This window comes from Penicillium subrubescens, assembly GCF_028828155.1.
Source record: "Penicillium subrubescens strain IBT 31985 chromosome Unknown utg000007l_segment0_segment0, whole genome shotgun sequence".
In the NCBI taxonomy this organism is placed as follows: Eukaryota; Fungi; Ascomycota; class Eurotiomycetes; order Eurotiales; family Aspergillaceae; genus Penicillium; species Penicillium subrubescens.
The window spans coordinates 831,009-858,336 of NW_026643157.1; the positions used below are offsets into that span (position 1 = coordinate 831,009).

Sequence of the window (27,328 nt, forward strand, 5' to 3'; positions counted from 1 at the left end):
ATAGACCATTTACAGTGCCTTTTGATGTTGGTGTATCTTTATGCTCTGTGATTATATCGTGCCCATATGAATTCAAGTGAATCTACAAGACAAGCATCGAAGTAAGCAATTTCCAATTCATTTCATAACCCCGCAAAGTCTGTGATCGTTCTGTTTGCACCCAAGCAGCATTGGGAAAAACTATGCCAAGAAGTCATTCTTCCCAATTAACCTTTAAATAGCTTTTTAATTTAGGAAGCGAGTGTCTAGCATGAATTGTCATATCATTTTTTAGCAACAGAAAACATGCCCCCCTTTACGAGGAAGCACCGTACCCTTTCGCATAACTAGCATCAAAAGTCTCCCCATTCACCGCAAACTGCCGAATATAATCCCTCTCCAAATCATGGGTCCTCCGACCCAACAACACAAGACTATGCAGCGGAGCCCCCATCTCCACCGTACTCAACTCCTTCAAAGTACCAACAACAAGCTTCTGATCCGGAGCACCCACTCTCGCCGCACCAATAGCCAAACTATCAGCTGTATAAACACCCTCCTGGCGCGTCTCCTCCGTCTCCAGCATCTGGGCCGCGCATTGCGCAACGGTCATGTAACGCGGGGGTTCGAAAATGCGACGTCCACGGGCGAGATTCTCCATAGACTGTTCTTTGACCTTGATGTCGAGCAGGACGAGCGTGTGCAGGCCGATTTGCACGTTCTCGCGCACTTTGTCGTAGAAGGAGGAGGGTTTCCAGTTTTCGGTGAAGAAGACCATGCTGACTGTTTGGCCGAAGTTGTAGAGTTGGAGGCCTGTGCAGCCGATGCCGGACATGATGGAGGCGTTGGGTACGACGTTTGTGGGGATGTTGAGCTCGCGGGCGCGGAGGACGAGGTCGGTGTGGGTTGTTGCGCTGGGATTGGTGTCAGTATACACTGATAGGTGGTCTTTGGGGAGTACGAAGTTGGTTGTGTGTGTTGATAGCTTGGGATGGTGTATGGAACATACCCAAATGGATCACCGACAACTAGGAAGGCAACATCGGCCTTGTCGGCTCCAGCAAGGATCTCATCGCTGCCGGTTTCCACAAGTTCACGGTCAGCCTCGATAACAGGGCGACCATAGAACGCTTCCTACTAAGTCCAAAGCGTGATTAGTGACACCATGCTCAAGCTAGTCATATGTAATGCTTCCTCGGCATCAAAAACACCATAGACCTCCAAAATCATGCACACCACTCACAAGCTTCTCCTTGTCCACCAACAAGATAGCCGTGTATGCCTCTAGATACACCCGATCGGCCTTTTTAACAATCTCCAACCCCCGGACAGTAATGTCCTTCTCATCAGCAAGTCCTAGACCCACAAGGTGCAACATGATAGCCTCTCAAACACAATTGCGTGTTCAATGCGATACAGATCGAATCGACGAGCTGATGAAGCGATGGAAATAATTGCATGCCCCGCGGCAGAATCCGGCACTAGTAGACCGCCTATTTGCGGGATTCTCCGTTTTTCCGTTATCGATATCGGCCGTGCTTCTTATCGAATCCCCAGGTTTCTCTTCTTCATCCACTCTCTCGTCTTCCTCATCCATCCATCCACGAACACGCTGTCGCTGCTACTGCTCACTCTGCATCGACGGCTGGTTTTTGATCTCGCCACTCGTTTCAATACCCTTCCTCACACACTTTCACTATCCTTTGCAGCGCGTTACCACGCGCGGAGCTGTCGAGATGAGCTCCGATCGTCAACCCAAGTATCGGCAGGAGATCCAGCAGGTGAGCATGAACCCCTTCCCCGATTTTGCTTGGTAGGTCTTGGTCTTGCGGTTGCGTCTTTGTATTCTGCAATACTCTGTCTCGGTCTCGTCTCGGTCTCGTCTCGGTCATCGCCATCATCATGAATGTCATCAAAAGGCCATGCCTGAATTCAGGGCTCCGCGCATGTGTAGCTGGGTCTCGCTCGAACTGGGTGTCGCACAAGCTGGAAGTTCAAGGTGCTGTGGGAAATTCCGAGGGGTACCTTCCCCACGCCGGCGCATTACCGCGTATCGAAGGTAGCTCCAGACGACACGAAAGCGCCGTGGAGACCAAAATCAACGCCCTGTCTCCTCCACGATCTTCTTCCCTTCGCTTTCTCCCACCACACCTATCTTCTTCTGGCGCATCTCTTTCGTGACACTGGAGCTTCAAAGACTATCATCCATCGAATCGTTAACTCTCAAGTCATACTCCATCTTTAACTCCATGTGAGCATCGGTCTTGACATCCTTGCCAGACAGGTTGCTTCACTTTGAGTTCGTGGCTTCTTTACCTTTCGCTTCTCCCACTTTCGCATTTTCTTGTCACATCGCTTCCTTCACATCTTCTCGAGCATCTATAAAGGACTGAACAAGCCCGCTTCAATCGGTCTCTCTCCAAGACAACGATACTTGTCCAGCCCGCTACCTCTGTCTCCAAGCGGCTTCTCCCCTGATCAGACCTCCTTTCAGCTCATACGTGAGCGATCAAGTCTGCTCTCTGAACCTCAACCGTGTCTCTTCCGAAATGCCGAAAACTATCTTAAACGGCGAACTTGTTCGCGCTTCCTCGGGGGATGAGGAGATGCCTGTCCACATCAGAAGCTTTGGACGTCTTATCCTGCAAGATGAGTCCAGCAGCTCTGACGAGCCGGCGAATGACGCACCCCCGCTGCCAGCTCCCCAGACTGGCCATCAAGATGTGAGCGATGAGACTACACTCCATGGACCGGGCATCCCTTCTCCTGCCAGCGCTTCCGTTGTGGGTCCTACCACCACCCCGCGCCTGCAGCAGTGGCTGCAGCAGCAGTCACGGCTCATGGACCTGGACAAAGCCAGTGACACGTCGAGTTTCTATGACGGTCACTACAAAACTGACGCCTTCTGCTTTCCTCGGGCCGGGAACACGGCTTGGGAGCCCTGCTCCGATGATGACAGTAATGGCACATTGGACGAATATCGTGACGCCGACGACGAGATGACCGAGATGCCCGAGCCAGAATACATCGACCCCAAACCGACCAAGGCTCTTTTCAAGTACCCGTTTACTAGAAAGCTTTTGCGTACTAATTGGTTCAAGATGATGTTTGTCTCTGGTGAGACCGCCGAGCCCTCTGTTGAGACGACCACCGTGATCGAGGACATTACGCGTGAGCAGGTCCTTGAAATCGTACGTTTATCCACCCCTCACCACTAACCCTGATATCTCCTGAGATCTAACGTATCCTACAGCTCAGTCGTGGCACGCAACTGGCGGCTCGGCGTGGCTCGCGCGCCATCTCGACGGATGACCTGATCTTCCTCATCCGCCATGACAAGGCCAAGGTGTCGCGTCTCCGCACATTCTTGTCCTGGAAGGACGTCCGCAAGAACGTCAAGGACTCCGACGACAAGGGAGGCGCCGATGCGGCCGACTTCGCCGCTGCCGACGATGCGGCTGGTGTCGTCGCGGGCCCCTCGGACGTCGCCTCGAAGCCCAAGAACAAGCGGGCCAAGGTGGGCCTTGCTTGGGACGTCAACAGCTTCTTCTCGGTCCAGGTGCCCGAGCGCGACGATGAGGAGGACGAGGAGGAGGAGGAGCAGAACTATGCGACCCTCCAGCGCCTCGCCGCGGCCGACGAGCGCACCAAGAACATGACCAGGGAGGAGTACGTCTTCTGGTCGGAGTGTCGCCAGGCCTCCTTCACCTACCGCAAGAGCAAGCGGTTCCGCGAGTGGGCGGGCTTCGGAATCGTTACCGAGTCCAAGCCCAATGACGACATTGTGGACATTCTCGGCTTCTTGACCTTCGAGATTGTCCAGACCATCACGGAGAAGGCGCTCAAGGTCAAGGAGCGAGAAGACCACGAGAAGAACCGTGGCGGCGCTGACACCAGCAGCGCCAATAAGAAGCGCAAGCGGGAGACTGGTCTGTTCGACCCGCCGGAGGAGGGGCGCACCCCCATCGAGCCTCGACACATTCGTGAGGCGTACCGGAAGCTCCAGGCTTCCCCTCAAAAGGCCATTGCCATGCTGCTGCACAATGGCCGGGTGCCAGCCAAGTTGCCCCTGCAGCTGGTAAGTACTCGTGTTACCTTGATTACATACATGCTTTTGGACTAACAGCTCTCTTCTAGATCTAACCGGGGTCGCTGCGTTTTTGCTTTCTTCGATTTGAGCATGCTCGGCGCGGGAGTTTCTGGCAATGCGGATGATACCCACAGTCTCGTTTGGGCGGCTTGGATTTTGCGGGTGTTCTCTCTGTTTGTCTTGTTTTTTTCTTTGGCTGGCAGCTTTAGGCTGGGCCATTTTGTTCTTCTGGAGGTTTCTCCCGCTTGGTGGGAGTTTCCTCGTTAATACTTATTTTCCTTCGGTTCTGCTTCATCTTTGATACAGTGTAATCATCAGTTTCTACCCTCGATCGGAAGAAATAGAGAGCAGCTTTTAGAAACCGCTCAAGGTTGTAAGTGGCATCTGAAGTATGGGATATTCTATTGTACTCTACTAATACTTAATTCATCCATCATGCCCGGCAAGTTCAACTCTCGATTGATCCATGGCATATCAACATAATCAAGTGTTATGGCCAATAACTACTTTCCGTCATAGATAGGTTGACAATCAGTATAGAAGCTACCCATCTAGCTCTGATGAGTTCGACGCCCTACAACAATAATTCTTGTTAGCACAAACCCCAAACCAACCACAAACCCCCAAAGAGGAAAAAAAAAAAACTCACACTCAGCCAACTCCGCCATACTCAACTCCCGAATACTATTAATATTAGGAACCTCTCCCTTCACAGCGCCCTTAACCGTATCAGTCGCACGACCCAAAATCCCCTTCTTAGCAGCAACATGCGTCGCCAACTTGGCCTCCAACTTGATCACGCCGATACGCGGATCATTAGGGCCACCATCGTGCACGCCGTCGCCCATATCACCGAGCCAGGCCTTTAGTTGGGGCGAGTAGTACTTTTGGACTGTTTCAGGGTTGGACAGGATTGATGCGGTGCCGGAGATGGAGGCCCATGCTCCACTGACGGGGTCGAGGAAGGACATGTTTGTTTCTTGTGGGTGCACTGTTAGATCCATTGTTTTGCTGGAGAAGAGGTTTGTGTGGAAGACTAGATCGATGCCGCCGTGTTCCTGTAAAATATTGTGTTAATATTCGTCGTGTTGGGATGGATATGCTTAGTGCGTACTGTAGCGGCGAGGGCCATGCATCGCGATGCCAGGTAATCACCCTCGGATTGTTTGGTAGTCAACATGCCATATTTGACCTGTGTGATGAAATCGACTAGATCCTGGACTTTCTGTGGCAATGGGGGATCTTCAGCGTTCTGGGTCTTGTAGGGGTCCACGGAGTGGGTGCCCGTTGGGGTGTTGATGGTTGCGTTTGTAGTCATGGTGGTTAGATTCAGTGATTGAGTGTATTGAGGGAATAGAGTGTAAATAAAGAAGAATGTTCAAGTTATATAGTTCCCTATTACGAAATCATGCATATCCTGTATGCAGTAGTTGTTGGCACGTCGATGTGACGTCAGTGATAAGTTAATCCGGATCTGAGGGAATCTGAGCTGTTGATTATTGTGTGATGTACGTGCAGATCTTTAGTAGGGCTTTATTCAAGATTTGGTCATTGCATAAACTCGATCTGATCGATTTGCGATCGGCTCTCTGGCTGTGTGGGCCTTAGCTTGATCTTCCCATCCCGAGGGTGTTTGCACGAACCCATGGAACTTTAATTATACATTAAATAAGTAGTGCCCATCTGGCATGATTGTATGAACCCAAGAAAGACTTCTTTGGTCGCAGATACCTTGTTGAGTCCTCTTTCCATCTTCGGGGCTTGAAATTCCCCATGGCACATGCCAAGCTGGTACTGAAATAGATGCGAAAGCATCACTCGTTGCTCGATGGTATCGTCGCTGATGATAAAATAACAGTTGAATCGTAATGATGATTGCTCGATAGCTCATATAAGAAGACTTATGGCTCTGCATCCTGTCTCAAAAATGGTCGTGCTCAAACTAGAGCGATTGCGATGTCGCCTTCATTAATTCAGAATCAACGAGGCGCACCAGTCAGCCACCGCTTGATGCGCCAGCCAATTTACGACTTGATTTTTCGTAAGACGCCATAGTCCCTCCAACAACATTGCAAAAAAGCAGATCAGCAATGCTAAAATTATACACCAGGTCAGCCTCGGGTCATCAACACATCTTAAAGAAAGCAACTCACCTTCATGCACCAGCGTCGTCAGTGACCTGACAACTCTCCTCGGCCCTTGTCCCTTCAACCACAACGGAACAAGATCTGTGTGACAAGTTTGGCCCTCAACAACCCAGCAGCCCCCAGGTGCACGCCGACATTCTAGATGCTGTCGGCGCCGCTCCATGATACGACGGATTCGCCAGTTGCAAAAGGCCTCGTCAGTTCGGAAAGAGCATTTCTCCATGGGACATTCGAGTTTTCGTTCAAAGCGCTCGACCAGCCAGTTCACTTTTAGGTGTACGCCTGTGTAAACCATGGAGTAGAAGTGGCGGCAGGAGTGCTTCAGGGCGAGGGCATCAGGATAAGATAGGAATGAGGCGATTTGGATGTGTAGTTCTGATGGAAGGTCCAACAGATTGAGGTTTTGTGTTGTTGTAGTCATTTCTGTGGTGTCGGGTAAATCCATGGTTGTTGGTGCTTGATGTTTGGTTTTTGGATTTTAGGATGAGGCTCAAAATGCGGAGAGTTGGCCCTCCTTCGTCTGTCTTATGCTTTATGTACCTCTCTGTTCTCCGTTCGGAGTATACAATGGCAGGAGCCTGGGGAAAGTGGTTGCCTGGGAAAAACACCTGCCACGTTGACATGTCCGAGAACAATATTCACATTGTTTGAGATATCGAGAGTTATCGTACAGCTGGTCCGTCGGGATAGCTATAATAAGGAGCTTCGCCACGAATTAGGGAGCGATTTGCCGAGCAAGTGTCATTTTAGGTTAGCCAGCCTCGTATCTTGTCGCCTGGAACTCTACCAGCGACATACATTGGTCATATGAGCTCTGACACTAAGTTGGGGATCTGCAGCTGTGAGTCAACCTGAAACTGTCACTCTAAATAGCGTCCAATGTCGATGCAGAGGAGATGTTTGGAAAGTTCAGGCTGAGTTCACAGTATGTACAACAGTACGGAGTACAGTACGGATGATGGTGGACTCAGGCATGAATCGGACATCCTCCGCTTATATAATCGAACTGCCCGCCACTGCACCTGCACCTGATACTCTGGATAGTCGATCATCGATCTTCAAGCTCTACAGCTACACCTCCATCAACAAATCTCCAAGATATCCACAGCCTCAGGCCTCCCACAAAATGTCCAAAACAAACGCCACAGGCCCCCCCTCCTCAGACACTGCATTCCGCAAAACCTGGGATCGCGAAGAATACACCAAAAAAGCCGCCGACGAAGAAGCCAAACGCAAAGCCGAAGGCAAAGCGCGCTACGAAGCCAAACTCCTCGGCAAGAAATACCACGCGCCCGTCGACTATGGCTCCCTCTCTGCAACCACCGCCCGCCAAGAGCGCCTCAAGGTCGACTCGATGGTGGGCAAGACGACAATCGTGCCCGCGGGTTCAGCACTAGGCAAGCGTGGCCGCGGCGCAGGATTCTACTGTGACGACTGCGACCTCACGTTCAAGGACAATATTCAACTGGTGGAGCATTTCAATAGTAAGCAACATTTGATTGCGACGGGGCAGAGTGGAGAGGTTGCGCGGGCTAGTGTGGAAGATGTGCGGATGCGGTTGAGGATGTTGGCTCATCGGAAGCGGGTGAGGGAGGAGGAGGAGCGGAGGGCGTGGCAGCTTGATCTTGGGGAGAGATTGAGGGAGCGCGAGGAGATTGAGGCGAAGGAGCGGGAGGAGAGGAGGCGCAAGCGGAATGAGAAGCGTCGGAAGGGTGGGGATGGGGTTAAGCAGGAGGATAGCTGGGAGGGACGGTTGGGAATTATTGCCTGAGCTAGATGACCATCAGGACCTTGGTGTTGACTGGATTGATCCTGGAAATATTCGACAAAACTATGTACTTTATGATACCCTTGGAGTTGGGGCGTATTCTTCTTTTTACGTGATTTGATACAAAGGGCTTCTTTTTCTTTCTTGAGCAGCATTGCGTTGGAAAGCCAACAGAAAAACATGATTCATTCAAAAATACTGACAACCGAAAACCGTAGAGTCCTCCCCAAACGCCGTTGCCCAATCCTGTAATCGTTTCGAATAGCATAAAAGAACACCGCATGATGCTAAATCAGTCAATGCATTCGATGGTCTCAAGCCGCCGCATAGCCCGGTCACCTTCCTTCTCGAACTGACTGACAAGTCGTTCGCATTCTCGCTTCAACCGCTCCTCGCCATTCTTAGCATTCCACCTGATCCACTCCTCCACCGTCATCCTCTTCTCCGGACTGGTCAGACTTGCCTTGGCCCCGTTGAGAAGACCGACGAGGTCTGCATTTTCCTTGTCACTGGCTTCCCCAAACAACACCTCATCAATGTCCACAGGCGTCCAGGGATGCGCAGACGCTGGGAATCCAGCGTTCAGGTTCCGTTTGGAAGGCGATGGGGTGTTGGCCGCGAGTGGAGTCCGAATTATCTTCTCCTTGGGTGGAGATGCAACAACAATTGGTCGTTTGGCGGAGGGAAGCGATGAAGGAGGTCGATTCTCAGCATCAGAGGATTGTGGTGATAGGGATGGAGTACTCTGGTGCGGTACTGGAAGCGGTGATACAGCTCCGTTGGATGTTCGGCCTCGTTGAGAGTCCCTTCGCTCGTTGCTTCGAGAACTATGTGACTCTGCAAGGGATTGAGCGAGATGCTCCTCTTGAGGGATATCGCTAAAGCGCTTAGCCGTTTTTGGTGGCACAGGCGTCCTCTCGTGGATCTGCTGTGGTTCTGGAGACGGTACTCGTGGAGATGGGGCGACCTGAATCTGGTCAGGCAAATCATCGGGAGTGCCATAGTCCTCTTCATCTCTGGGCGAAGACGCGAAACCCAGCTCGTCCTCGATGGGCTGAGGTGCAGGCGGAGGTGGGGATGCCTCCACCTTCTTGGTCTTCTTCGACTTCTTAGGCTTGTCTTCCTTCTTGGATGACTTCTTCTTCACAGGCTTCTCGGCCGGCTGCTCCACCTCGGGCTCTGGCTGAGGCTCGGCCTCAGGTTTGATGATTTCCACCGAGACAAATGAATCATGATGCTCAGGCTCATCCCGTTCAGATTCCCCAGCTTTGTCTTTTTCAAGTTCCTGTTCCTCTTCTTGTACGGTCTCTTGCTTTTTGGCCTTCTTGGTCACTTTTTTCTTGGAGCTCTTGCTTGACTTTGTCTTTGGAGCCGGAGCTTCTTCTTCGTCTGCTACCTCAACCACAGCCGACTCCGTTGGGACTTCGGGCTGTTCCTCTTGGATATCCGTATAGTCCACGGGGTCCTCTTGAGGCGGCTCGGGTGCCTTTCCACCTGCTTTCGACTTTTTGCCAGCCTTGGTCTTCTTCGAAGCACGAGTCTTCTCTGGTTCTGGCTCAGGCTCGTGTTGAAGTTCCAGCTCTGGCTCGGCCTCAGGCTCCGGTTCAGGTTCAACGAGCTCGGGGTAATCGACTTCAAGGCCTGCTTCTATCTCAGCCTCGAGCTCTGAGTCTCGTGGCATGCGGGCCTTGGATGTGGATTTGGAGGTAACCGACACCTCGGACGCCTTTCTGCTCTTGGTCGTTCCCTTCTTTGATCCCTTGCGGGTCTTTTTGGGCTCATCCTCTTGACTATCGGCAACCGAAGCGGTATCAAGCATCGAATGGTCTTGCGACTCGTGCTTGTAGGTTTGAGAGACGCTGCTGCCTCGTGTTCCCCTAGCACGGCGCTTGGAAGGTGGCTCCACGGATGAACCTGGTTCCGCTCGAGTAACAGGGTCGAAGTCATCCTTGGCCATCTCCTCACTGACTCGCTTCTTCGGCCGTCCAGCACGTTTGGGCTTTGCTGGCTCTGGTTGTGACGGCTCGTTGGTATCCAGATCCATGTCGCTTTGCAAATCGGCATCCTCCTTCTTGGCTTTCTTTCCTTTGGGCTTGGGTCCCCTCTTTGCGCCCTTTGGTTTGACTGTTGCTTGCGACATCATGCTCTCGTCCACTGCCTCATCGATGTCCATCTCTGATGCTTCCGGCGCTTCAGATGCAACCGTGGCCACGGATTGAGTTGATAATCGAGAAGATGCTTTGGAAGTGCGAGTTTTCTTGGGCCGTCCTTTACCCTTCTTCCCAGGAGGCTGTGCGAATACAAAGAAGGAGCAATCGGGGGAGCGGCGGTGGTGTTCGTCACTAGCACGGGCAATGCGTTAACCCATTGGTCTGGCAGAGGAAAGAGCGGTCAATCTACTCACAATGGGTCATCTTTTGGCTCCCATCCATCCAGCGACAGCTTACAATAGGCGCAGCTGGCCAAGTCATCGCTCTCTTCGTTGGGGCAGAAATACCACCCTGCCTTGACCATCTATCGTATGTGTGAGAATCGAGATCATAAGAGCTAGGACGAAATGGCAATACCTTATTTGATTGAGGAACCCAACCTCGTTTTCCGTCATGTGGCCACGACGTTCCAAACGTTCCAATTCGTGCTTGGGTGATCCTTTCACTGTTCGGGTCTTCGATCGTGGCGGGGTTGGAGCTACCCTGCTGGATGTCCATCATGATCGCCCAAGCACAGTCTGGAGAGTGCTTGAGGTGCTCGTCTATTGGGTTGTCGTCCTCTTCCCATCCGTCCAATGCTCGATTGCACTGAAAGCATGTGGTGTTGTCCGGATTCGTCTCATATGGTTTGTAGTAGAAGCCAGCGTGTGCCAACTGCAAAGCGAATTCTCATTAGATCATACTGGTTCGAGGATTCTTCACAGGTACGGACATACCTCGGCGGGCGACGGTCTCTGGTGAGGCCATGCGATCACATCGAAGCCTTTCGTCGTTGAAGATCTCCGCTTTTCGGGCTTGAGTACGGCATCGAAGCTGGCCAGACGGGCCGAAAAGGTCTCCATTTCGGAGCTCATAATTTCAGAGGTACTGTAAGGGACAGTCGGCCCTCAGATCGGTGTCGAAAACCGGCTCTGTATGTCGAGGTGGTGGTGATGGTCGTTGTTGATACAGTCTGTTTGGTCTGTTTACTTTGGTTGTTATGCGACGCGACCCCACGTGATCGGTCCGGTTACCTAAGCCCCGACGACGTCAGACCCGAAAGTTCCCCGAGAAGGACGGAGCCTTTCAATGAAACTCCAGTCAGTTCCCTCTTTTTCGCCTGTTGAGTCCTGTTAATTATACTTCATGGTGCAGACATTGGGCAATTCTTGATATATACCCATTTGAGCCGTGTGCTCCGCTCCTTCTCGTCCTCAGAATCGCAACCCTGCGGCCAACCGTACGGACCCGAAAGCTGAAACTATTCTACCTTGGCGGAACAGACATGCTGATGAACACTGGATCCTCATAGATGATTACTTCAAGAACTGCGTGTGCCAGCTCGCTCTGGCGGTCTCGTGCCCGCCTCTCACCTCTTCCATGGATACCTATCTCGGCCCGCTATATCTCGATTCCATCCCGCCCGACCCCAGACTCTCCTTTTTACCAATCTACCCAAACCAGCGGCTCGACATCCCAACTATTATACAATGTCTCCTCTGGAAGGCCACCCTCATCTGCCTCGTTCTCAACATCCCCGCTTCTCTCTGAATCAGACTGGGACCATAACCCGAACCTATCCATCTCCAACTTCTCCGAGCTTCCATCCAAGGATTTCGGTGTCAACCAACATATGATCATTAACCAGGAGTTCAAAGAGGCACTGCGACAGATTCTATGGCAATTCAGAGCACCCATCCGGTATGCGTTTGCATACGGTTCAGGTGTGTTTACACAGACCGGCGCAGCCTCCACGGGCTCAACCCATCCGTCGGCACCACCCGCCATTCAGAAAATGCAACAAGGATCAGGGAAAATGATTGACTTTATCTTTGGAGTCTCCTATTCACAACATTGGCATGATCTCAATCTTCATCAGCACCGTGATCACTACTCAGGCCTTGGCTCGCTAGGCTCATACATGGTCTCGCAAGTACAGGATAAATTCGGCGCTGGTGTATATTTCAATACCCACATCACCGTCAACGGGACCCTGATCAAGTATGGTGTGGTCAACCTGGACACATTGTGCACAGATCTTACACAATGGAATACTCTGTATCTTGCCGGCCGGTTACAAAAGCCAGTCAAGATTCTACGTGATCACCCCAAGGTGCGATTGGCAAACCAGATGAACTTGCTGTCTGCTTTGCGAGTAGCGTTGTTGCTACTTCCCGAGCGATTCAGTGAGTTTGAGCTGTACAGCACTATTGCAGGCATCAGCTATATGGGTGATCTGCGGATGGTACTCCCAACAGAAGACCCTGGCAAGGTGCGAAACATTGTGTCTGGACAGATGGCCCACTTCCGACGCCTTTACGCTCCGCTTATTAGCAACCTTCCCAACGTTACCTTCCAAGACCCACGCTGCAGCCAGAATGATTGGATTGACGACCCAGACTCCATTTTGGCGATGGTGCAGGACATGGACCCGATTAAGCGTGGAAACATGGTTCGCCGTCTCCCAGAATCCTTCCGGCAAAAGCTTTACTTCCAGTATCAATCTCGCTTTGCCATTCCCCGGGCCGAGTTCAACAAGATGATGGAGGAGAATGACGATTCAAAGCAAGAGATCGTTCGACGCCCTCAGGGAGGTCCCTTTGAACGCCGTATTGCAGAGGATGATCACCTTCAAGAGGAGGTATCGGCATCGATTTCAAAGACCATCCGCTGGCCCAGTACCGTTCAGACCATCAAGGGCACATTGACTGCGGGTGTAGGCAAGAGCTTGACCTACTTGAAGGAAAAGCGGGACAAGCACAGAAAGGCACAGGCTCACAAAGCACTTACTGAGAAAACACAGAAGCCCGACACGACTGAAAAGGTTGAGAAGACCCAGGAGAAGAAAGATTAAGATACATGTTGGAAGCATGATTATGGCATCATCAGCATCATATGGGATTGTACGGATTCATTGAGGGCAAGTGGGCATATGGGGGCGTTGTGTGGCACAGTATCACAGCCATGACTCTGGCATTTCTGCATTGAAAAAACGTATTTTGTTACATATAGACTTGAGGTCTTATTTGCGTCGCCCATAGAACCGAAGATCTAGAAGCCGAACTCAAGGCAATCCGTCAGGCCAAACCCGTGGCGGAACTTCCTGTACAACAGAATCAATCGAGAAGTTCAAACTTGATTTTTGAGGAGCGTTGCTTTTAATATACCACGATACTCCTATTTCAACACTGTTATAGGTTGCAATTGGCTTCACTGTCTGAGTCATTTCACCCTACCGTGAGTCAGGCAACGGTACCTGGGAATGCCGAGAATAAATAGTTCCGCTTTCAACTCCGATAACGAACCTCCCCGCCACCCCACCAACTTTTGCTTCTCGACATCATCGAGCCCCGAAACCTCCAACACACCAACCCACAATGACTCAAAGGTCATCACCATTCAATCTGCAGACATGTGCTCGGCCCAATATCTTGCAGCTGCAGCCCTACCGGTGCGCCCGCGAGTAGGTCGCCCACCTCCGATGAACGGCCCGATCCCGCGCTAATGAGTCAGTGACTACAAAGATGATGGGACAAACGTGCTCCTCGACGCCAACGAGAATGCCTACGGTCCTGGATTGGCATTGAACAATGAGGGCGCATTGCAGGCGTCGCAGACGGGCGCATCGAAGCCGGAGATTGATTTCTTGGGCTTGAACCGATACCCTGATCCGTTAGTATCTTCTATCCACGGGCGATTATAGTTCTCGGTCGATTTGGGAAGTAAAGAGTTATGTCCTGACAGTCAATTGCTCTGTATAGTCACCAGATCGAGCTGAAGCAGTTATTCTGCAACCTCCGCAATACCCACCACCACACACAAAAGACACTCCGGCCCGAGAACATGTTTGTCGGAGTTGGATCGGACGAGGCCATTGATGCACTGCTGCGATGCTTCTGCACCCCCGGCAAGGATAAGATTCTTACCTGCCCGCCGACCTACGGCATGTATAGTGTGAGCGCACAGGTCAATGACGTTGAGATCGTCAAGGTGCCGTTGGATGTGAACAACGGGTTTCACCTGCAGCCGGACAAGGTCAACGAGGCCCTATCGGCAGACCCCTCCATTAAACTGGCATACATCTGCTCACCGGGTAACCCGACGGCGAATCTGATCCGCAAGGAAGACATCCAGAAGGTGCTGGAGCACCCGACGTGGAACGGTGTGGTCATTGTGGACGAGGCATACATTGACTTTGCCCACGAGGGAGCCAGTTTGGCCGAATGGGTAAACGACTGGCCCAATCTCGTGGTGATGCAGACTCTCAGCAAAGCCTTTGGTCTGGCGGGTATCCGCCTGGGAGTTGCCTATTCCAGCCCCGAGATTGCCCAGTTGCTGAACAGCCTGAAGGCCCCCTACAACATTTCCAGTCCGACAAGCGCGCTAGCCACGGCCGCCCTAACAGCCCCCAATATGGCGGTGATGCGCCAGTACCGCGAGAAGATTGTCGGTCAGCGCGACCGGTTGATCCGTGAGTTGCCGCTGATCCCCGGCGTAGGCCGGTTCCTGGGTGGCCAGGACTCGAACTTTTTGCTGGTGGAGATGCTCGATGCCGAAGGCCGCCCGAGCAACGTCACCGCGCTCGCAGCGTACGAGGCGATGGCTGAGAAGCGTGGGGTGGTGGTGCGTTTCCGGGGCAAGGAGTATGGGTGTGAGGGTTGCTTACGCATCACCGTCGGTACTGAGGCCGAGGTCACCAAGTTCCTGCAGGAGCTACGGGTGGTGCTTGGTGGACTACGCACCGGGGCCGGTATCCAGTCGGTTCGGGACGAGGAGCAACGGGAGGATGCAGCGGCGGCGGTGGTTGGGTAAACGGGTGTTCACCGGTGTTGTAAGTTGTGATGTGTTACCGGCTACAGCACGGAGTAACTTGCTATGTATTCGGAGAAATAATTTAGATATCTCTGTACGGGAAAACGGAGATGAGTGCTCGGTACATTCTCCTCTATCTGCGGTTATAGTTTATCTTGTCAGAGCGGAGGAGATATCCAGTATCGGTATCAGTATCTCGGCTGGTTTGTACAAGATTCTCGGAAGTCGTCCGTCCAAAGTCAACCACAGTAATCGAATATCTTATTCAAGATAGCGTTCTATGGAATGAAAAGCACGGATAGAGTTTAATCGATCCATAAACCCAGTCTGGCCGGTCGTCCATGTGTCTAGCTTCCTACTCGAGCCAAGTGTAGTCAGCCTGACGATGATAGGATGATAGGCTCCGATTGGGCTTATCTGGTGTTATTATTGGTGGTGATTAGCATTGCTCCACTTGGGGCCAGTGGCCCTTTTTAGGCTCTTAGCTTTCGCCCGTGGCACCGTGGCACTTGACACTTTTGCGCCAGGATCGTAGGCAGTCATATAACTAAATCCTACTAAAGCCAGCCACAAGGTGATGGTACCATTGATCGGGTTATGTTTTATCGATTCTGAGTTCCGAACCCTAGTTAGCCAAAAAAACAAGGAACTTTGTTTTTGAATCGTTTTCCGTTTCTGGTCCTACTGTATCTCTAATAATGCACCTCATAACTGAAGTAACTAATAACCAGTAATCAGTAATCATCCCTGCCCTGTGCTCCTTCGGGGAAAAGTCCACGTGGAAATCAAATTCTCCTCGATAAGAATTTCCTCTTTGGTCAATTCATCGCCCCGTCGTATCTTGTATCTTCCGACTCATCAATCATCTATGAAAGTCCAGGGCCAAAAAAAAAGGAGGCTGTCTGGCTGTCTCACGTTGAGTATCTCCAACAAAGTCTCCCCTCGTTCACATAGACTTTGTGCCCAGATAACATCTGATTCGCCTCGTGTCCATTCTCCTGATCCCCCCGCAAGCGTGTGGGCCAAAGCTCCCGGACTCCGGTGGCCCGTTATGATCCTCGTCTACACCGCAGATCGAGAAGTGAGAGGGTCAGAGACTAAAGAGAGGGGCGAACCGGGGGACCACCACTTGATACACCGCGGCCCTGAGTGGCTGGGAAGCGCGTCAGCATGTGTGATATGATGAACTCGACTCGAGCGACTCGAGACACACAGCAACACAATAATGCTGCAGTAGTCTGGCTGACACGCTGTTAGTGGGCCAAGCCCTGTGGTCTTTTCTGGCCGCAGCAAATAATTAAATCAACTGCACTAGTAACTGGGAGTAAACGGGAGGTTGAACTCGCCCAGAGATTAGCGGGTTGGCTATCACTGGTCCTCGTGTTATCATCGCCTTCGCCTCTTTTCTGACTTTCGGATCCTGGCTCTGCTTTCCCCCTCAACGAGACGGTGGCTCATATTTACTTCAGTAGCCTCCGGGACTCACCGAATGCGTTCTTTTTCGCCTTCTCCCCTCTTGGACGATGGTAACCAGGAGAACGACCCGAAACGAGACGGATTTGTTCATCTTCTTTGTTTCCCACGAGTCGACACCTACTGGACGGCCCGCTTATTTCTTCCTATGACGATCTGCTCTAACTAGTGGCTCCCCTCCGATCGGCCCTTAGTGTACAGCTTCCTCCCCACACCTCATCCACCTGGACTTGAAGGTCCGCCTCCCTCACGTGCGACATGTAAATGATACGCTGGTCGTCATTTCATCCATCGATCTTCTGGCACTGAACAACACAACCACGAGTTATAGACCCCTCTTCGGAGGTGGTTTCACTGTGGAATCAATGGAATCTGCCTCGTTGGCCGCCCGAGGCCTGTACCCTCAGGTACCCCCAGCCTATGAGTCTCGAGCTGAGATCAACCCGACCTTGATGATGAGCTGGTGGGCCACGGGGTTTTCGCTGGCTATCATTATCGTACGGTTATGCGGTCGCTATGTGCGAATCGAGCGATTCTTTCCCGAAGACAAGATCGTCATGCTCAGCGTTATCCCGCTCACTATTCGCATGGTGCTGGTTCATTTCGTGCTCGTCTTCGGAACCAACAATACTCAAACGGCTGGGTTGACGCAGGACCAGATCGATAAGAGAATAATCGGAAGTAAGCTGGTCCTGGCAGCGCGCATCTCCTATGCCATCTTGTAAGACTGGCCTTAATTCAAACCTTTGTGTGACTCTGATCGGAGCTGGTTCCCTTACTTATACTTCTTTCTTCCCATTATAGCATCTGGACAGCCAAGCTTACCGTCTGCGAGTTCCTAAAACGAGTCACTGGCATGGTCTGGCGCAAGTCGGTTGCTGTATTCCTACGCTTCATCCACTTTTTCCTCGCCTCTACGCTTGTCGCCGTCGTCATCGCGACGCTGGCTGAATGCCAGCCCATCGACCATTACTGGCAGGTCACCCCAGACCCAGGACCTAGTTGTCGGAGCGGATATGCACAGCTCATTACAATGGGGGCTTGCGACGTCATTACCGATCTCCTGCTCGTTGCATTTCCCGTGCCGATCATCTTGATGGCCCAGATGCCCATTAAGCAAAAATTCGCCCTCGTCACCCTCTTCTGCCTCTCATTGATCCTAGTCGCCATCACCTGCTACCGCGTCCCATCCGTAATCGACCGCCGCGGTGCACAACCCTACCGTTCCCTCGTCGCTTCATTAGAGATCCTCGCCGCAACAGCAGTTTCCAACCTCGTCGTAATCGGCTCTTTCGTCCGTGATCGCGGCGTCAAGAAGCTAAAGTACAAGCGCGCACAGGGCTCCGCCTCCGTCACCGAAAGCATGGAAAACAACTACGTCCGTCGCAACACCGTCATGCACCACCAATGGGGCAGCGACTCAGACCTCGCCGGTGACCTGGGAATCCGACTCGATCCCAAGCTCTACTCCTCAGCACCCGGTGCTACCGTCCCTATCCCAGCACCACCGGTCCCTCTCATGGTCGCCCGCACCGGCTCCCTCGACCCATCCTGGTCCTTCAATCAAAGCCAAACCTCAGACGACGACCGCATCTCAACCTCCGACAGCCTCGACATCAAAGTTAGTCCACGCGAGTATCTGCCAACCAGCCAGTCGCCCCGTGACAAACCACCTTCAATTTCAATACCTCTTTCCCGCCGCGTATCATTCTTCGATGTCGGCGGTCTCCTAGACCGGGACGATGAACCACCTTCACGACCTGAACTACGTTCCCGCCATACGATGGCAATGGCACCCTCAACTACTACTACCACAGCTCCTATCGAACTTCAACGTCAACGTCGTGGAAGTAGGGCTTTCCTAGAGGATCTAGGCGTTCTTACCCCTCGCACCACCACCGCCGTCTCCGCACAACAACAACCCCAACCACAACACCCGACACACTCACGAGGATTCTCATCACCACCCTCTATCAATACCACTCCCACAGGACAACTCTCACATACCCTCCCGCCCTACCGCGCCTCACCAGTCGTCTCCCTCGACGTAGACGTCGAACTGCAGGATGTAGGCGGCCTACTCTCAAGAGATACCCACCGACCCTAACCCTAATTTTGCCATGTCACGCGATACGATTTGATTTGATTCTTTTTTGGATTTATGATGGATAGGGATTTTATTGGGATTACCAGGAGTTGGATATTTTGTCTCATTTCTTGTTTCGTCTCTTTTTTTCGTCTCTTTTGTTCCTTCGGATCTTGGATTACTGCGTTGATACCTCATGGTTCGATTCATACCCCCCGCTTGTTTGGCTCTTTCAGCATTTTGTTGTTCGCCGGTCTTTTGACGGTGGAATTAGCGTTGGCGTTGGTGGTTTTCTTTTTTCTTTTCTCATTCTTTCCTTTTGGATACCATACCTCTACCCTTGGGAAGAGAGGCATTATGTAAAACAAAAACCTACATGGAATTGTTTCTGCTTCTTGGGTTTGTATATCATCTGTCATATGAAGAAATGAATCATGTTTCTACATATTCTGTTCAAACATCCTTTGTAAACATCCAGTGTATTCATCTAGCCTGAAGCAAAACACACAGCAGACAATAATACTATGTAGAAAAAAGTACAAATCACAAATCGAATATCAATTCAGCCCCCGCCCCCGTGGATGATGGAGAAACTTCGCCGGTACGCCATGCTGCCCATAATACAAGGGGACTAACTTTTTTTGTGTTTGTGTGTGGTGCAAATAAAACTCCGTGTCCAACTCCGTCTGGTATCGTCTGGTGCAGCCGTCGATTCCCTTCTCTCATTGCAAGCATTCAAAGCCCTTGGGAAAGAGATAGGGCGACGGGATGTATGTGATTGCAGCAGAAAGAACCGAGTTGGAGAGGACTTGATGCGCGTTGGGGTATGGGTTCTCACCTCCTCTCGAACCCGAAGATTGAGTCATGTCTTCTTTTCCAAATAAGGAGAAAGGAGGAGAGATCAAAGAACAAAAGAGAAAACCGTGACAGATCTCGTCTGGGAACTTAGATGACCCAGCGGTAGCTGGCATAACGACCAGCAGTCTCACTCTTACGGATGATCTTCACGACCTGACCGCGGCGTAGACCCAAGTACCGCGCGACAGGATCCGAGACCTGCATACGGGGCAGCTGCGACTCTTTAAGGCGGTAGCGCTGCAGCAGCTTGGCCTTCTCCTCTGGGCTGAGCAAGACGTGCTTGGGGACCAGCTCGTGACGGGTAATGTTGACGAGCAAATCCTGTTCCTGGAAGGTCTCACCCAGGTGGCCGGGGTTGATGTTGAGCATGCGCACGGCGGTGGGAGAGAGCGGGACCTGAGTGATGAAGATGCCGGTGTGGAAGTTGTTCTCGGCAACGGTGTGGTTGAATCCGCGCACTTGCTTAGCACCGAGACCCGAGGCTTCGGGGCAGAACTCGACGTAGATGGTGCCGCAGTCGGGCTGGGGGTTGGGATTGGATTTGCTGGGCAGCGCGGTGTATTTCATCTTCATCTCCTCGGTGGGGCGGGCTTGGATGGTCATCTTCTTCCGGCTGAAATGGAGGAAATGACGTGTTAGCGACATTGAGTCTTAGGATATGAAAGAGGAAGTGTCGCTCTTTCATGTCTTCGTAAGGTGAGAGATCCTCGACGGGGGAGGTTGCATACTCGGGGTATCCTAGAGGGTCTGCATATTTCCGCGCGAACTCTTCGAGAGAAACCTTCAGCTCTTCTTCTGACACCTCGTAGCCCTATTTCCGTGCGCAGACATGGTCAGTCTCGAACCCCAATTTTTGTAGTAGCGAGGAACCCTGAGCGATAGCCAAGGTCTCGGTGAGAGGTGACTGGGAGCTTACTCGGTCTGCAAGCATTTCATGGACCGTCTTCCAGGTGCGCCAAAGCCGGCTCATCTCCCGGCTGGCATCGGTACTCGTGACGGGAATATCCCCATCCATGATTGGTGTATTATCGAATGATGGACGGACTTGCGAAAGAAAATGAAAGAACTGCACAAAGAGGACAAAAAGCGGGCGCGCAGGAAGGTGGTCGTGAAAGATAAGGTGAAGGTCGAAAAATCGGCGGGAACTTTCTGCCAGGCGAGGCAGTTTAGTAAAGCGGAGAAACTGACCGAACCGGAGCCCGTTTTAATTTGTATTCGCAACGTTTCCCCTTTCCCCTCGTGGGCAACCTTCCTTTCCTCTTTCCTTTCCCTTTTCATCCGAGAGGAATTCACTTCTTCAACTCTCCTTTCCTCTCACCTTCCCTTACCACCATTCCCACAATGGCTGCTCCTGCCCCTGCTGAGGCCCGGGTTAAGCCCACCAAGCCCGATGAGGAGGCCTACAAGGCCAGCCTCGCCCAGGCCGAGAAGGAGCACACTGCTGCTCAAGAAAAGCTGGTATGTTTGATTTAACTCTTCAATTGCATTGCCTACACCATGGTTTTCTTAATTAAGAGTTGAGGGAGTGTTGCGCTCTCCGTCGAGTACTCCCACCGCGGGGGTAATATATCTCGTGTGCCCACATGCCACATTTCCCTTCCCGAGTCTAATCGCTAACGTGCGCAAAATTTCAGAACCAAATTAAGGCCAAGTTGGATACCGCCAAGCCCAACAACCAGGACTCCCCCGTGGCCAAGAAGCAGCAAGAGCTTCGCGCCGAGCTCTCCTCCATCCGTCAAAAGCAGTCTGGCTTCAAGTCGTCCCGCGCTAGCACCCTCGAGAAGGTCAATGCCCTCGAGTCCACCCTCAAGGCCCGCATTGCCGAGCAGAACAACTCGCGCGGCAAGATGCCCTTCAAGAACGTCGATGAGGTCGACCGCGAGATCTCTCGCCTCGAGAAGCAGGTCGATTCCGGTACCCTGCGTCTGGTTGATGAGCGGAAGGCTCTTTCGGATATCTCCACCCTGCGCAAGCAGCGCAAGAGCTTCGCTGGTCTTGAGGAGGCCCAGAAGGGCATCAACGATATCAAGGCCCAGATTGCCGAACTCAAGAAGACCCTCGACAACCCCGAGGCCAAGGCCCTGAGCGACAAGTACACCGAGATCCAAAAGGAGCTTGATGCCATCAAGGCTGAGCAGGATGGAGTTTATAAGAACCTCAACTCCCTCCGCGACGAGCGCACCAAGCTGCGCAACGACCAGCAGCAGAAGTACGCCGCGATCCGCGAGATCAAGGACAACTACTTCAAGGCCCGCCGAGCCTACAAGGAGTACGAGGATGAGGCCTGGCGCGTGCGCCGCGAGCGCCAAAAGGCCGAGCGCGATGCCTTTGAGCGTGAGAAGCGCAAGAAGGTTGCCGACAAGAAGCTCGAGGAGGCTTCTCAGCTCGCCTACACCGATGAGATCCTTACCGCCCAGGGTCTGATCCGTCACTTCGACCCCGCCTACGACTTCTCCGCTCTTGGTCTTGATGACAAGAAGGATGAGGGTAGCAAGTTCCGTGCCAACGTCGGCCGTACCGTTGACGACTCTGGCCTTAAGGGCATGAAGGTTGTCCGCAAGGACGATGTTGAGGACTACTTCGTTGGCTCTGCTGGTAAGAAGGGCAAGAAGGGTAAGAAGGGTGGTGCCGCTGCTGCTGGCGCCGAGGCCGGCAAGTTCAACATGAACGTTGGTATCATCGAGGACTTTGCCAAGGTCAAGATCGACCCTCCCATGAACCAGTCCGATGTTCCCGCCTCTGTGGAGAAGCTGGCCGCTAAGATTCAGGAATGGAAGAAGAATCAGGCGGCCAAGACGGAGGAGGTGAGTTCCCCCATATCCTGTCTATCCGCATACTATATCAAGTGACTCCCGACCACTGACGCATCTACGCACAGAACATCCAGAAGGCCAAGGAGGAGATTGCCCGCCTCGAGGAAGAAGAGGCTAAGGCCGAGGCCAACGGCCGCAGCACTGATGCTGCTAAGAAGCCCGCCCAGGCCAACGGTCTTCCCACTGCCGAGGCCGAGCTTGCCCAGGAGCAGGATGCTGCTGCTGACGCCGCCGAGGAGCTCAAGCAGGCCTCCCTCGAGGACAAGGAGTAAACTGAACTCTGCCGGAATTGCTAGATTGGTCTTTCCCACGTACATGTTCCGCAGACTAGCATCGCGGTCTTGCATTTTCATCTTTTTGGTCTCTTTTATATACATTTGGTTATTCATTTTTGCTCATTGTGCATAATAATCCGCGTTTCTATACGTGGCTAGCGTCCATCTTGGGTTTTTTTTTTTTTTCTCCATCTTTATCAAAAGTCCAGAAATGAGATTTTCCCGTCTTAAACCGTGAGATTATTTTCTCTTCACACTACCAAGTAGTTCTTCTCTGCTCCCTGTGGATCTTCTACCTGGACACTTGTCAATAGATCGTTGTGATCTAGCCTTGGTTTCGTGAGTATTCACACTGTTTCATCCCAGTTTCGTATACTCCTGCCTGCCGTGGCCGGCACAGCCCGCTGGCTGAGTCATCCGATGCCGAACTGCCCGATCCCCGGAACTGCGCCACGCTCCACTTTCTGCATCGAGCAATCCGCGCGTTCTCGACCTAGACTGTCCGCTTCCAAGCCCTTGGCTACCTCGGATTGTCGCTGGCCCAATTTCTTCTGCCTGTACGCATCCATATCTTCTTCCCTTCTTCATCTCCCAAGACACCCAATCTACCATCACGGTGATCCCACATCCACACAACCCGCCATCTCCGCCTCTCCCGTCTAAGTTCTTGAACTACTATTAGAGTATCCGCGGCTCCGCATTTAGCAAGCGCCCAAAATGTCTTACAACAAGCCTGTATGTTTGCCCCTCGTATCCCAATCCCAACGGATACCCAACAATTCCATAACCCTCTTTCCACTGGGAAGATGGTATCGGTATCGGCATCACTAACATCACCCCTAGACCAGCCCACCCCCTTCATACCCAGCACCCGTCCACGACGGCGCCGGCTACCACCCCGGTTCCCCCCCACCCCAAGGCGGCGGCGCTGCCTCGGACTACTACGGCGGCCAGCAGCAGGGTGGCCAGGGATACTATCCCCAGCAACAAGGCTACGGACCCCCTCAGCAGCAGGGTGGTTATTACCAGCAGCAACCCCAGGGCCAGATGTATTACCCCCCGCAGCAGGGCTATCCCCCTCAGCAGCAGCAGGGTTACTATGCTGGTGACCGTGGTCATGGTGGTGGTTCCGGTGCGGGTGGTATTTGTGCTGGTATTATGGCGGCGATGGCGTGCTGCTGTTGCTTGGATATTCTTTTCTAAGCGTTGGGATGAGCTTCGGACTGAAATAAGGTTGTCGACTGGATTGTTGGTGGGTTGTGGATAGGCTTGTGGATAGGCTTGTGGATAGGCTTGTGAGTCTGTCGGGTGATTGAAAGGGCTTGTTTTGGATTTGCCCTTGGAGGTACAGATTGAGTATGCTGGAGTTCTCGACTCGATTGGGAGAGTTGAGAATGCATCTTGAGCATGAGGTCCCTGTTGGCCGGCGTTTCCTGGAGATTGACATCCGGAGCGCATTGGACCTTGTGTCTTTCGTTTGGTTTCTTTTGTGCGATGCTTTTCTTTTGGTTTGGGTGGTTTCCCTTTTTTGGTTCTCACTCGTATATATCCTCGGTTTTTATCTGTTACCACCGGCGCTAAAACAGGACACGGCGTTGAAGACTGGGTCCTTGGGGCTGTGACACTTGCTTGTCATTCGTTCTTTTTTTTCCTTGTTTACTTTTATCTCTAATCAATCCTTACAATACACTTTGCTTGCTCCTTCTGGTGACAGTCTATTATCTCAAGTAAGGCCTGGGTAGCTTGCTGTAATTGGGAATTTGCATATATGGAAACATGATGTTCATTATAGTCGCCATAATAGACATGACACATCGAAAACATAATCATAAGACATTCAAAGTAGTGAAAAAAGGGTATCGCAACGCAAAAACAATCGAATCTCCTCGCCCCAAAGCCCAGAGCGTATAAATCAACCCCGATAATGACTATCCCCATCATAAGAGCTCCCACCCCCATACTCAAGCGGGTCAACCGTCCGATACCTACCCCCTCTCCTCGGCTCCGGCGAAATAGTAGACAAAGCCGAAGACTCCTCCTCAATAACCTCAACCATATCCGGATCATCAGTCACGGACGTCCCCGTCATCGACTCCTCAACAACAATATGATTCCGGCGCGACCCAGGTCGCCGATAACTATCGCGCCGACGATCATGATCCCGATCCCGCTCCTCGACGACTTCGATGACCTCGCTCCGTCGCGAGGGTGAGCGCCGACTGCGCACGACGACTTCCTCGTCGATGACGGAGGGACTACCCCGCGCCAGACCGCCTGGGTTTAGGGCTAGGAAGGTCAGGTAGAGGATTAGGACGACGCCTCCGACGCTGCCGAGGACGATACCGGCGACTGTGCCGGGTGGGGGGCTAGTGTTGAGGTGGCCGTAGGTGGAGGGGATAGAGATGGTGGAGTAGCGCTTTTCGAGGTGGACGTGGAGGATGTTTTTGGATTCGAAGGTGAGGGGGTCTGGGGTTGTGAAAGGTGTTGAGTTGAGGTCGGCTTCCCTTGGGAGTGGGAGGGCGTCCATGGTGGTGGTGGTGGTAGTTGGGAGTTGGGACTGTAGTTTGGTTGTTGGTGAGGTTGTTCAGCTCGGAGATAAGCGTGGTGAAGTCGCGCGGCAGATGTGAGGGTCTGCGATGAGTTTGATGATTCCCTGGAGCTGAGGTGGTGGGATATCGAGTCTCGGGAATCACTCTGTATGATGAAAGGAATGGGTTTTGTAAAAAGTCGAGAGATGAGGAGATTGAAATGATTAAAATGGAGGGCTGGCAGTATTTACTCAGTAGTAAGTGGGTGGCTGGGGATCTACGGAAGTGGAGCCCCGATCGCTCCTTCTGTTTATGACAGGAAGATCGACAGTCCAAATTGGGCCTATACAACTATACACTGTAGTACTGTTTACTGTACAGTAGAATCATTCTTTCCCAATGATCTTTCTCAACTCTCACGATCTCACTCCTCTCATCACCAAACTTCCACAAAACAACAATCCACTGAACCTGCTCACTCTCCAAACCTTCTCCAAATCATCAGGTGAGTTCTATTTCTACTTTCAAGGCAAAGGCGCTTCAGTTGACACAAGATATAGAGAAAATGTGTCAACAACTCGTCGAGACGATCGAGCACCTGTGCCATCACAGGGTCGATTGCCCCGGCACTATCAGGGAGTGGAAGGGCTGCAACAACTGCGGTATCATCAAGGAAAAAGCACACCTGGGCAAGCTCACCAAGCGATACCCATGCCCCGATTGTATCGCCAATGGAGTATGGGTGAAGAAGAATGGAAAGTGGGATAAGGTTAAGCCTAAGGCTTAAGCCCCAGGGACCAACGGATTGTTTTGTTTGCTCACTCATCTTTCCTTCTCATCTTTTCTTGACATCCTTTCTTCTCATCCTTCTACTCATCCTTCTACTCATCCTTCTACTCATCCTTCTACTCATCCTTCTACTCATCCTTCTACTCATCCTTCTACTCATCCTTCTACTCATCCTTCTACTCATCCTTCTACTCATCCTTCTACTCATCCTTCTACTCATCCCTACTCACCTCCCTTGTCCCTCCAGCACCGAATGTTCCTTCACAATGAGTGTCCTCCAGCAGTTCCCTGGCGTGCACTGGGTTTGGCATGGAAGCATCTCTTTTGTCTATGAGGTCCATCCTCTTATTGTGGTCAAGGTCCCAAAGCCTGGCGAGCTTGAACGAGAGCAATTTCAGCATGAAATCAAGGTCTATGAAATATTTTCTCAAAATCCGCCGTGTCCTTCCATAGTGCAGTGCTTCCTGTACACCGATAACGGCATTTTCCTCGAGTACATGCGAGGTATGACTCTTATCTATGTTTCATAGCTATGTCTTCTAACAGTCACATTAGATGTTTCCCTCTACTGCAGGATCCATAACAATAACAATTACGACCCGGAGACCCGCTTGGTCACAAAAGTGGACAGACTCGAACCCCCCGCTCTTCGAAAAGAATGGATGAACGACATCACTCAAGCGGTTGCTTTCCTGGAATCTCTCAACCTCGCCCATGGTGACCTACGACCCGAGAACATCTTGCTTGATCGAGACCGCCTGAAGCTTTCAGATTTTGATTGCAGCGCAGAACCGGGGACAGACTTCGAAGCTTGCATGGCCCCGTATGGAAGAATCCTCAACGGTGACGAGGTGGATCAAGGAGCACGGGGAACTTCGGGCTTCCTGGGCCCTCGAACTGAACAATTTGCCCTCGGTTCCATCTTCTACCTCATTAACTACGGCTTTGAGGTTTATGGAAACCAATCTCTGACTGAGGATCCTGGAGAGCATGGACCCAAGGTCGAGGATTTACTGCAGAACATGAAGTTTCCAACGCTGGATGGCGATCCGTTGATTGACGAAATGATTAACAAATGCTGGCACAACAAATATGCTGCGATCGCGGAACTGGCCACTTACACAAAGACGCTCCTCCTCGAGAGGAACACCGGGAGCGATATTAACACTGAAACAACCCCCGTTCCTGAATGTGCCACCGACGAGGCTACCCAATTTGAAACAGTCGATTCCGAGAATCCCGATGGCTCTGCGAGTGACATGTGCCAATACCAGTGGCCAGAGGATTTTAGCTCAAAGAAAGAGTTCTGTCAGAGCTTGGAGAAGCGTGGACTTCTTGAGGTGCTGTCTTCGGGGGAGCCAAATCAACTTGGATTCGAACTCAAGTTTTACAGCTATTCAGAGCGTTCTTGAAGCCAGATATTGAGTTCGGATAATACCGAGCTTACTGTGTCAGCATCTTAGCTAGTGCCATCATACGTGCCTTTGTTTGAGTCATCAGAGACGAGCTGAAATACATCCA

The 27,328-nt window shown here is 51.9% G+C and overlaps 15 protein-coding genes across 15 annotated transcripts; 9 read left to right on the top strand and 6 right to left on the bottom strand.

Moving 5' to 3' along the window:
• Positions 1-295: 295 nt before the first annotated feature.
• Positions 296-1,357, bottom strand: dph5 (diphthine synthase; the record flags this gene model as incomplete). Its single annotated transcript, XM_057155999.1, has 3 exons — positions 296-893; positions 989-1,113; positions 1,223-1,357. 3 exons carry the CDS (start codon positions 1,355-1,357, stop codon positions 296-298), a joined length of 858 nt encoding a protein of 285 aa, XP_057004654.1.
• A 1,171-nt stretch (positions 1,358-2,528) lies between these two features.
• N7473_010061 (transcriptional regulator SPT3) lies at positions 2,529-4,122 on the top strand (the record flags this gene model as incomplete). Its single annotated transcript, XM_057156000.1, has 3 exons — positions 2,529-3,170; positions 3,233-4,057; positions 4,117-4,122. 3 exons carry the CDS (start codon positions 2,529-2,531, stop codon positions 4,120-4,122), a joined length of 1,473 nt encoding a protein of 490 aa, XP_057004655.1.
• A 498-nt stretch (positions 4,123-4,620) lies between these two features.
• N7473_010062 (blue light-inducible protein Bli-3) lies at positions 4,621-5,387 on the bottom strand (the record flags this gene model as incomplete). Its single annotated transcript, XM_057156001.1, has 3 exons — positions 4,621-4,643; positions 4,719-5,127; positions 5,184-5,387. The coding sequence occupies 3 exons, from the start codon at positions 5,385-5,387 to the stop codon at positions 4,621-4,623; spliced, it is 636 nt and encodes a 211-aa protein (XP_057004656.1).
• Positions 5,388-5,597: 210 nt separating this feature from the next.
• N7473_010063 (uncharacterized protein) lies at positions 5,598-6,734 on the bottom strand. Its single transcript, XM_057156002.1, has 2 exons — positions 6,223-6,734; positions 5,598-6,162 (listed from the first exon to the last, which is right to left on the bottom strand). The coding sequence occupies exons 1-2, from the start codon at positions 6,659-6,661 to the stop codon at positions 6,038-6,040; spliced, it is 564 nt and encodes a 187-aa protein (XP_057004657.1). The 5' UTR covers positions 6,662-6,734; the 3' UTR covers positions 5,598-6,037.
• Positions 6,735-7,189: 455 nt separating this feature from the next.
• On the top strand, positions 7,190-7,987 carry N7473_010064 (U4/U6-U5 snRNP complex subunit SNU23; the record flags this gene model as incomplete). Its single annotated transcript, XM_057156003.1, has 1 exon — positions 7,190-7,987. The coding sequence occupies one exon, from the start codon at positions 7,190-7,192 to the stop codon at positions 7,985-7,987; it is 798 nt and encodes a 265-aa protein (XP_057004658.1).
• A 289-nt stretch (positions 7,988-8,276) lies between these two features.
• Positions 8,277-11,048, bottom strand: N7473_010065 (baculoviral IAP repeat-containing protein; the record flags this gene model as incomplete). The annotated part of the gene is made up of 4 exons (XM_057156004.1): positions 8,277-10,326; positions 10,389-10,498; positions 10,552-10,848; positions 10,911-11,048. The coding sequence occupies 4 exons, from the start codon at positions 11,046-11,048 to the stop codon at positions 8,277-8,279; spliced, it is 2,595 nt and encodes an 864-aa protein (XP_057004659.1).
• Positions 11,049-11,262: 214 nt separating this feature from the next.
• On the top strand, positions 11,263-13,027 carry N7473_010066 (phosphatidate cytidylyltransferase; the record flags this gene model as incomplete). The annotated part of the gene is made up of 3 exons (XM_057156005.1): positions 11,263-11,273; positions 11,329-11,413; positions 11,486-13,027. The coding sequence occupies 3 exons, from the start codon at positions 11,263-11,265 to the stop codon at positions 13,025-13,027; spliced, it is 1,638 nt and encodes a 545-aa protein (XP_057004660.1).
• Positions 13,028-13,169: 142 nt separating this feature from the next.
• N7473_010067 (histidinol-phosphate transaminase) lies at positions 13,170-15,279 on the top strand. Its single transcript, XM_057156006.1, has 3 exons — positions 13,170-13,636; positions 13,687-13,845; positions 13,935-15,279. Exons 1-3 carry the CDS (start codon positions 13,551-13,553, stop codon positions 14,983-14,985), a joined length of 1,296 nt encoding a protein of 431 aa, XP_057004661.1. The 5' UTR covers positions 13,170-13,550; the 3' UTR covers positions 14,986-15,279.
• Positions 15,280-16,350: 1,071 nt separating this feature from the next.
• N7473_010068 (putative integral membrane protein Pth11-like) lies at positions 16,351-19,004 on the top strand. Its single transcript, XM_057156007.1, has 2 exons — positions 16,351-17,179; positions 17,263-19,004. The coding sequence occupies exons 1-2, from the start codon at positions 16,824-16,826 to the stop codon at positions 18,563-18,565; spliced, it is 1,659 nt and encodes a 552-aa protein (XP_057004662.1). The 5' UTR covers positions 16,351-16,823; the 3' UTR covers positions 18,566-19,004.
• Positions 19,005-19,489: 485 nt separating this feature from the next.
• On the bottom strand, positions 19,490-20,417 carry N7473_010069 (DNA-directed RNA polymerase core subunit RPB5; the record flags this gene model as incomplete). The annotated part of the gene is made up of 3 exons (XM_057156008.1): positions 19,490-20,015; positions 20,131-20,213; positions 20,319-20,417. The coding sequence occupies 3 exons, from the start codon at positions 20,415-20,417 to the stop codon at positions 19,490-19,492; spliced, it is 708 nt and encodes a 235-aa protein (XP_057004663.1).
• Positions 20,418-20,631: 214 nt separating this feature from the next.
• Positions 20,632-22,730, top strand: bfr1 (putative nuclear segregation protein (Bfr1)). Its single transcript, XM_057156009.1, has 3 exons — positions 20,632-20,860; positions 21,037-22,206; positions 22,281-22,730. The coding sequence occupies exons 1-3, from the start codon at positions 20,744-20,746 to the stop codon at positions 22,485-22,487; spliced, it is 1,494 nt and encodes a 497-aa protein (XP_057004664.1). The 5' UTR covers positions 20,632-20,743; the 3' UTR covers positions 22,488-22,730.
• A 477-nt stretch (positions 22,731-23,207) lies between these two features.
• N7473_010071 (uncharacterized protein) lies at positions 23,208-23,693 on the top strand (the record flags this gene model as incomplete). Its single annotated transcript, XM_057156010.1, has 2 exons — positions 23,208-23,225; positions 23,334-23,693. 2 exons carry the CDS (start codon positions 23,208-23,210, stop codon positions 23,691-23,693), a joined length of 378 nt encoding a protein of 125 aa, XP_057004665.1.
• Positions 23,694-24,402: 709 nt separating this feature from the next.
• Positions 24,403-25,017, bottom strand: N7473_010072 (uncharacterized protein; the record flags this gene model as incomplete). Its single annotated transcript, XM_057156011.1, has 1 exon — positions 24,403-25,017. One exon carries the CDS (start codon positions 25,015-25,017, stop codon positions 24,403-24,405), a length of 615 nt encoding a protein of 204 aa, XP_057004666.1.
• A 566-nt stretch (positions 25,018-25,583) lies between these two features.
• On the top strand, positions 25,584-25,805 carry N7473_010073 (uncharacterized protein; the record flags this gene model as incomplete). The annotated part of the gene is made up of 1 exon (XM_057156012.1): positions 25,584-25,805. One exon carries the CDS (start codon positions 25,584-25,586, stop codon positions 25,803-25,805), a length of 222 nt encoding a protein of 73 aa, XP_057004667.1.
• A 268-nt stretch (positions 25,806-26,073) lies between these two features.
• On the top strand, positions 26,074-27,219 carry N7473_010074 (protein kinase; the record flags this gene model as incomplete). Its single annotated transcript, XM_057156013.1, has 2 exons — positions 26,074-26,311; positions 26,363-27,219. The coding sequence occupies 2 exons, from the start codon at positions 26,074-26,076 to the stop codon at positions 27,217-27,219; spliced, it is 1,095 nt and encodes a 364-aa protein (XP_057004668.1).
• Positions 27,220-27,328: the final 109 nt, after the last annotated feature.

What these genes read in the sequence shown, in the direction of transcription:
- N7473_010063 (XM_057156002.1), bottom strand. Translation starts at nt 6,661, where the DNA reads ATGGATTTACCCGACACCACAGAAATGACTACAACAACACAAAACCTC. An exon ending in GACGACGCTGGTGCATGAAG is followed by an intron (nt 6,163 to 6,222) that starts GTGAGTTGCTTT and finishes GTATAATTTTAG; the next exon opens with CATTGCTGATCTGCTTTTTT.
- N7473_010067 (XM_057156006.1), top strand. Translation starts at nt 13,551, where the DNA reads ATGACTCAAAGGTCATCACCATTCAATCTGCAGACATGTGCTCGGCCC. An exon ending in CCCTACCGGTGCGCCCGCGA is followed by an intron (nt 13,637 to 13,686) that starts GTAGGTCGCCCA and finishes CTAATGAGTCAG; the next exon opens with TGACTACAAAGATGATGGGA. An exon ending in TTGAACCGATACCCTGATCC is followed by an intron (nt 13,846 to 13,934) that starts GTTAGTATCTTC and finishes TGCTCTGTATAG; the next exon opens with TCACCAGATCGAGCTGAAGC.
- N7473_010068 (XM_057156007.1), top strand. Translation starts at nt 16,824, where the DNA reads ATGGAATCTGCCTCGTTGGCCGCCCGAGGCCTGTACCCTCAGGTACCC. An exon ending in CGCATCTCCTATGCCATCTT is followed by an intron (nt 17,180 to 17,262) that starts GTAAGACTGGCC and finishes TTCCCATTATAG; the next exon opens with CATCTGGACAGCCAAGCTTA.
- bfr1 (XM_057156009.1), top strand. Translation starts at nt 20,744, where the DNA reads ATGGCTGCTCCTGCCCCTGCTGAGGCCCGGGTTAAGCCCACCAAGCCC. An exon ending in CTGCTGCTCAAGAAAAGCTG is followed by an intron (nt 20,861 to 21,036) that starts GTATGTTTGATT and finishes GCAAAATTTCAG; the next exon opens with AACCAAATTAAGGCCAAGTT. An exon ending in AGGCGGCCAAGACGGAGGAG is followed by an intron (nt 22,207 to 22,280) that starts GTGAGTTCCCCC and finishes ATCTACGCACAG; the next exon opens with AACATCCAGAAGGCCAAGGA.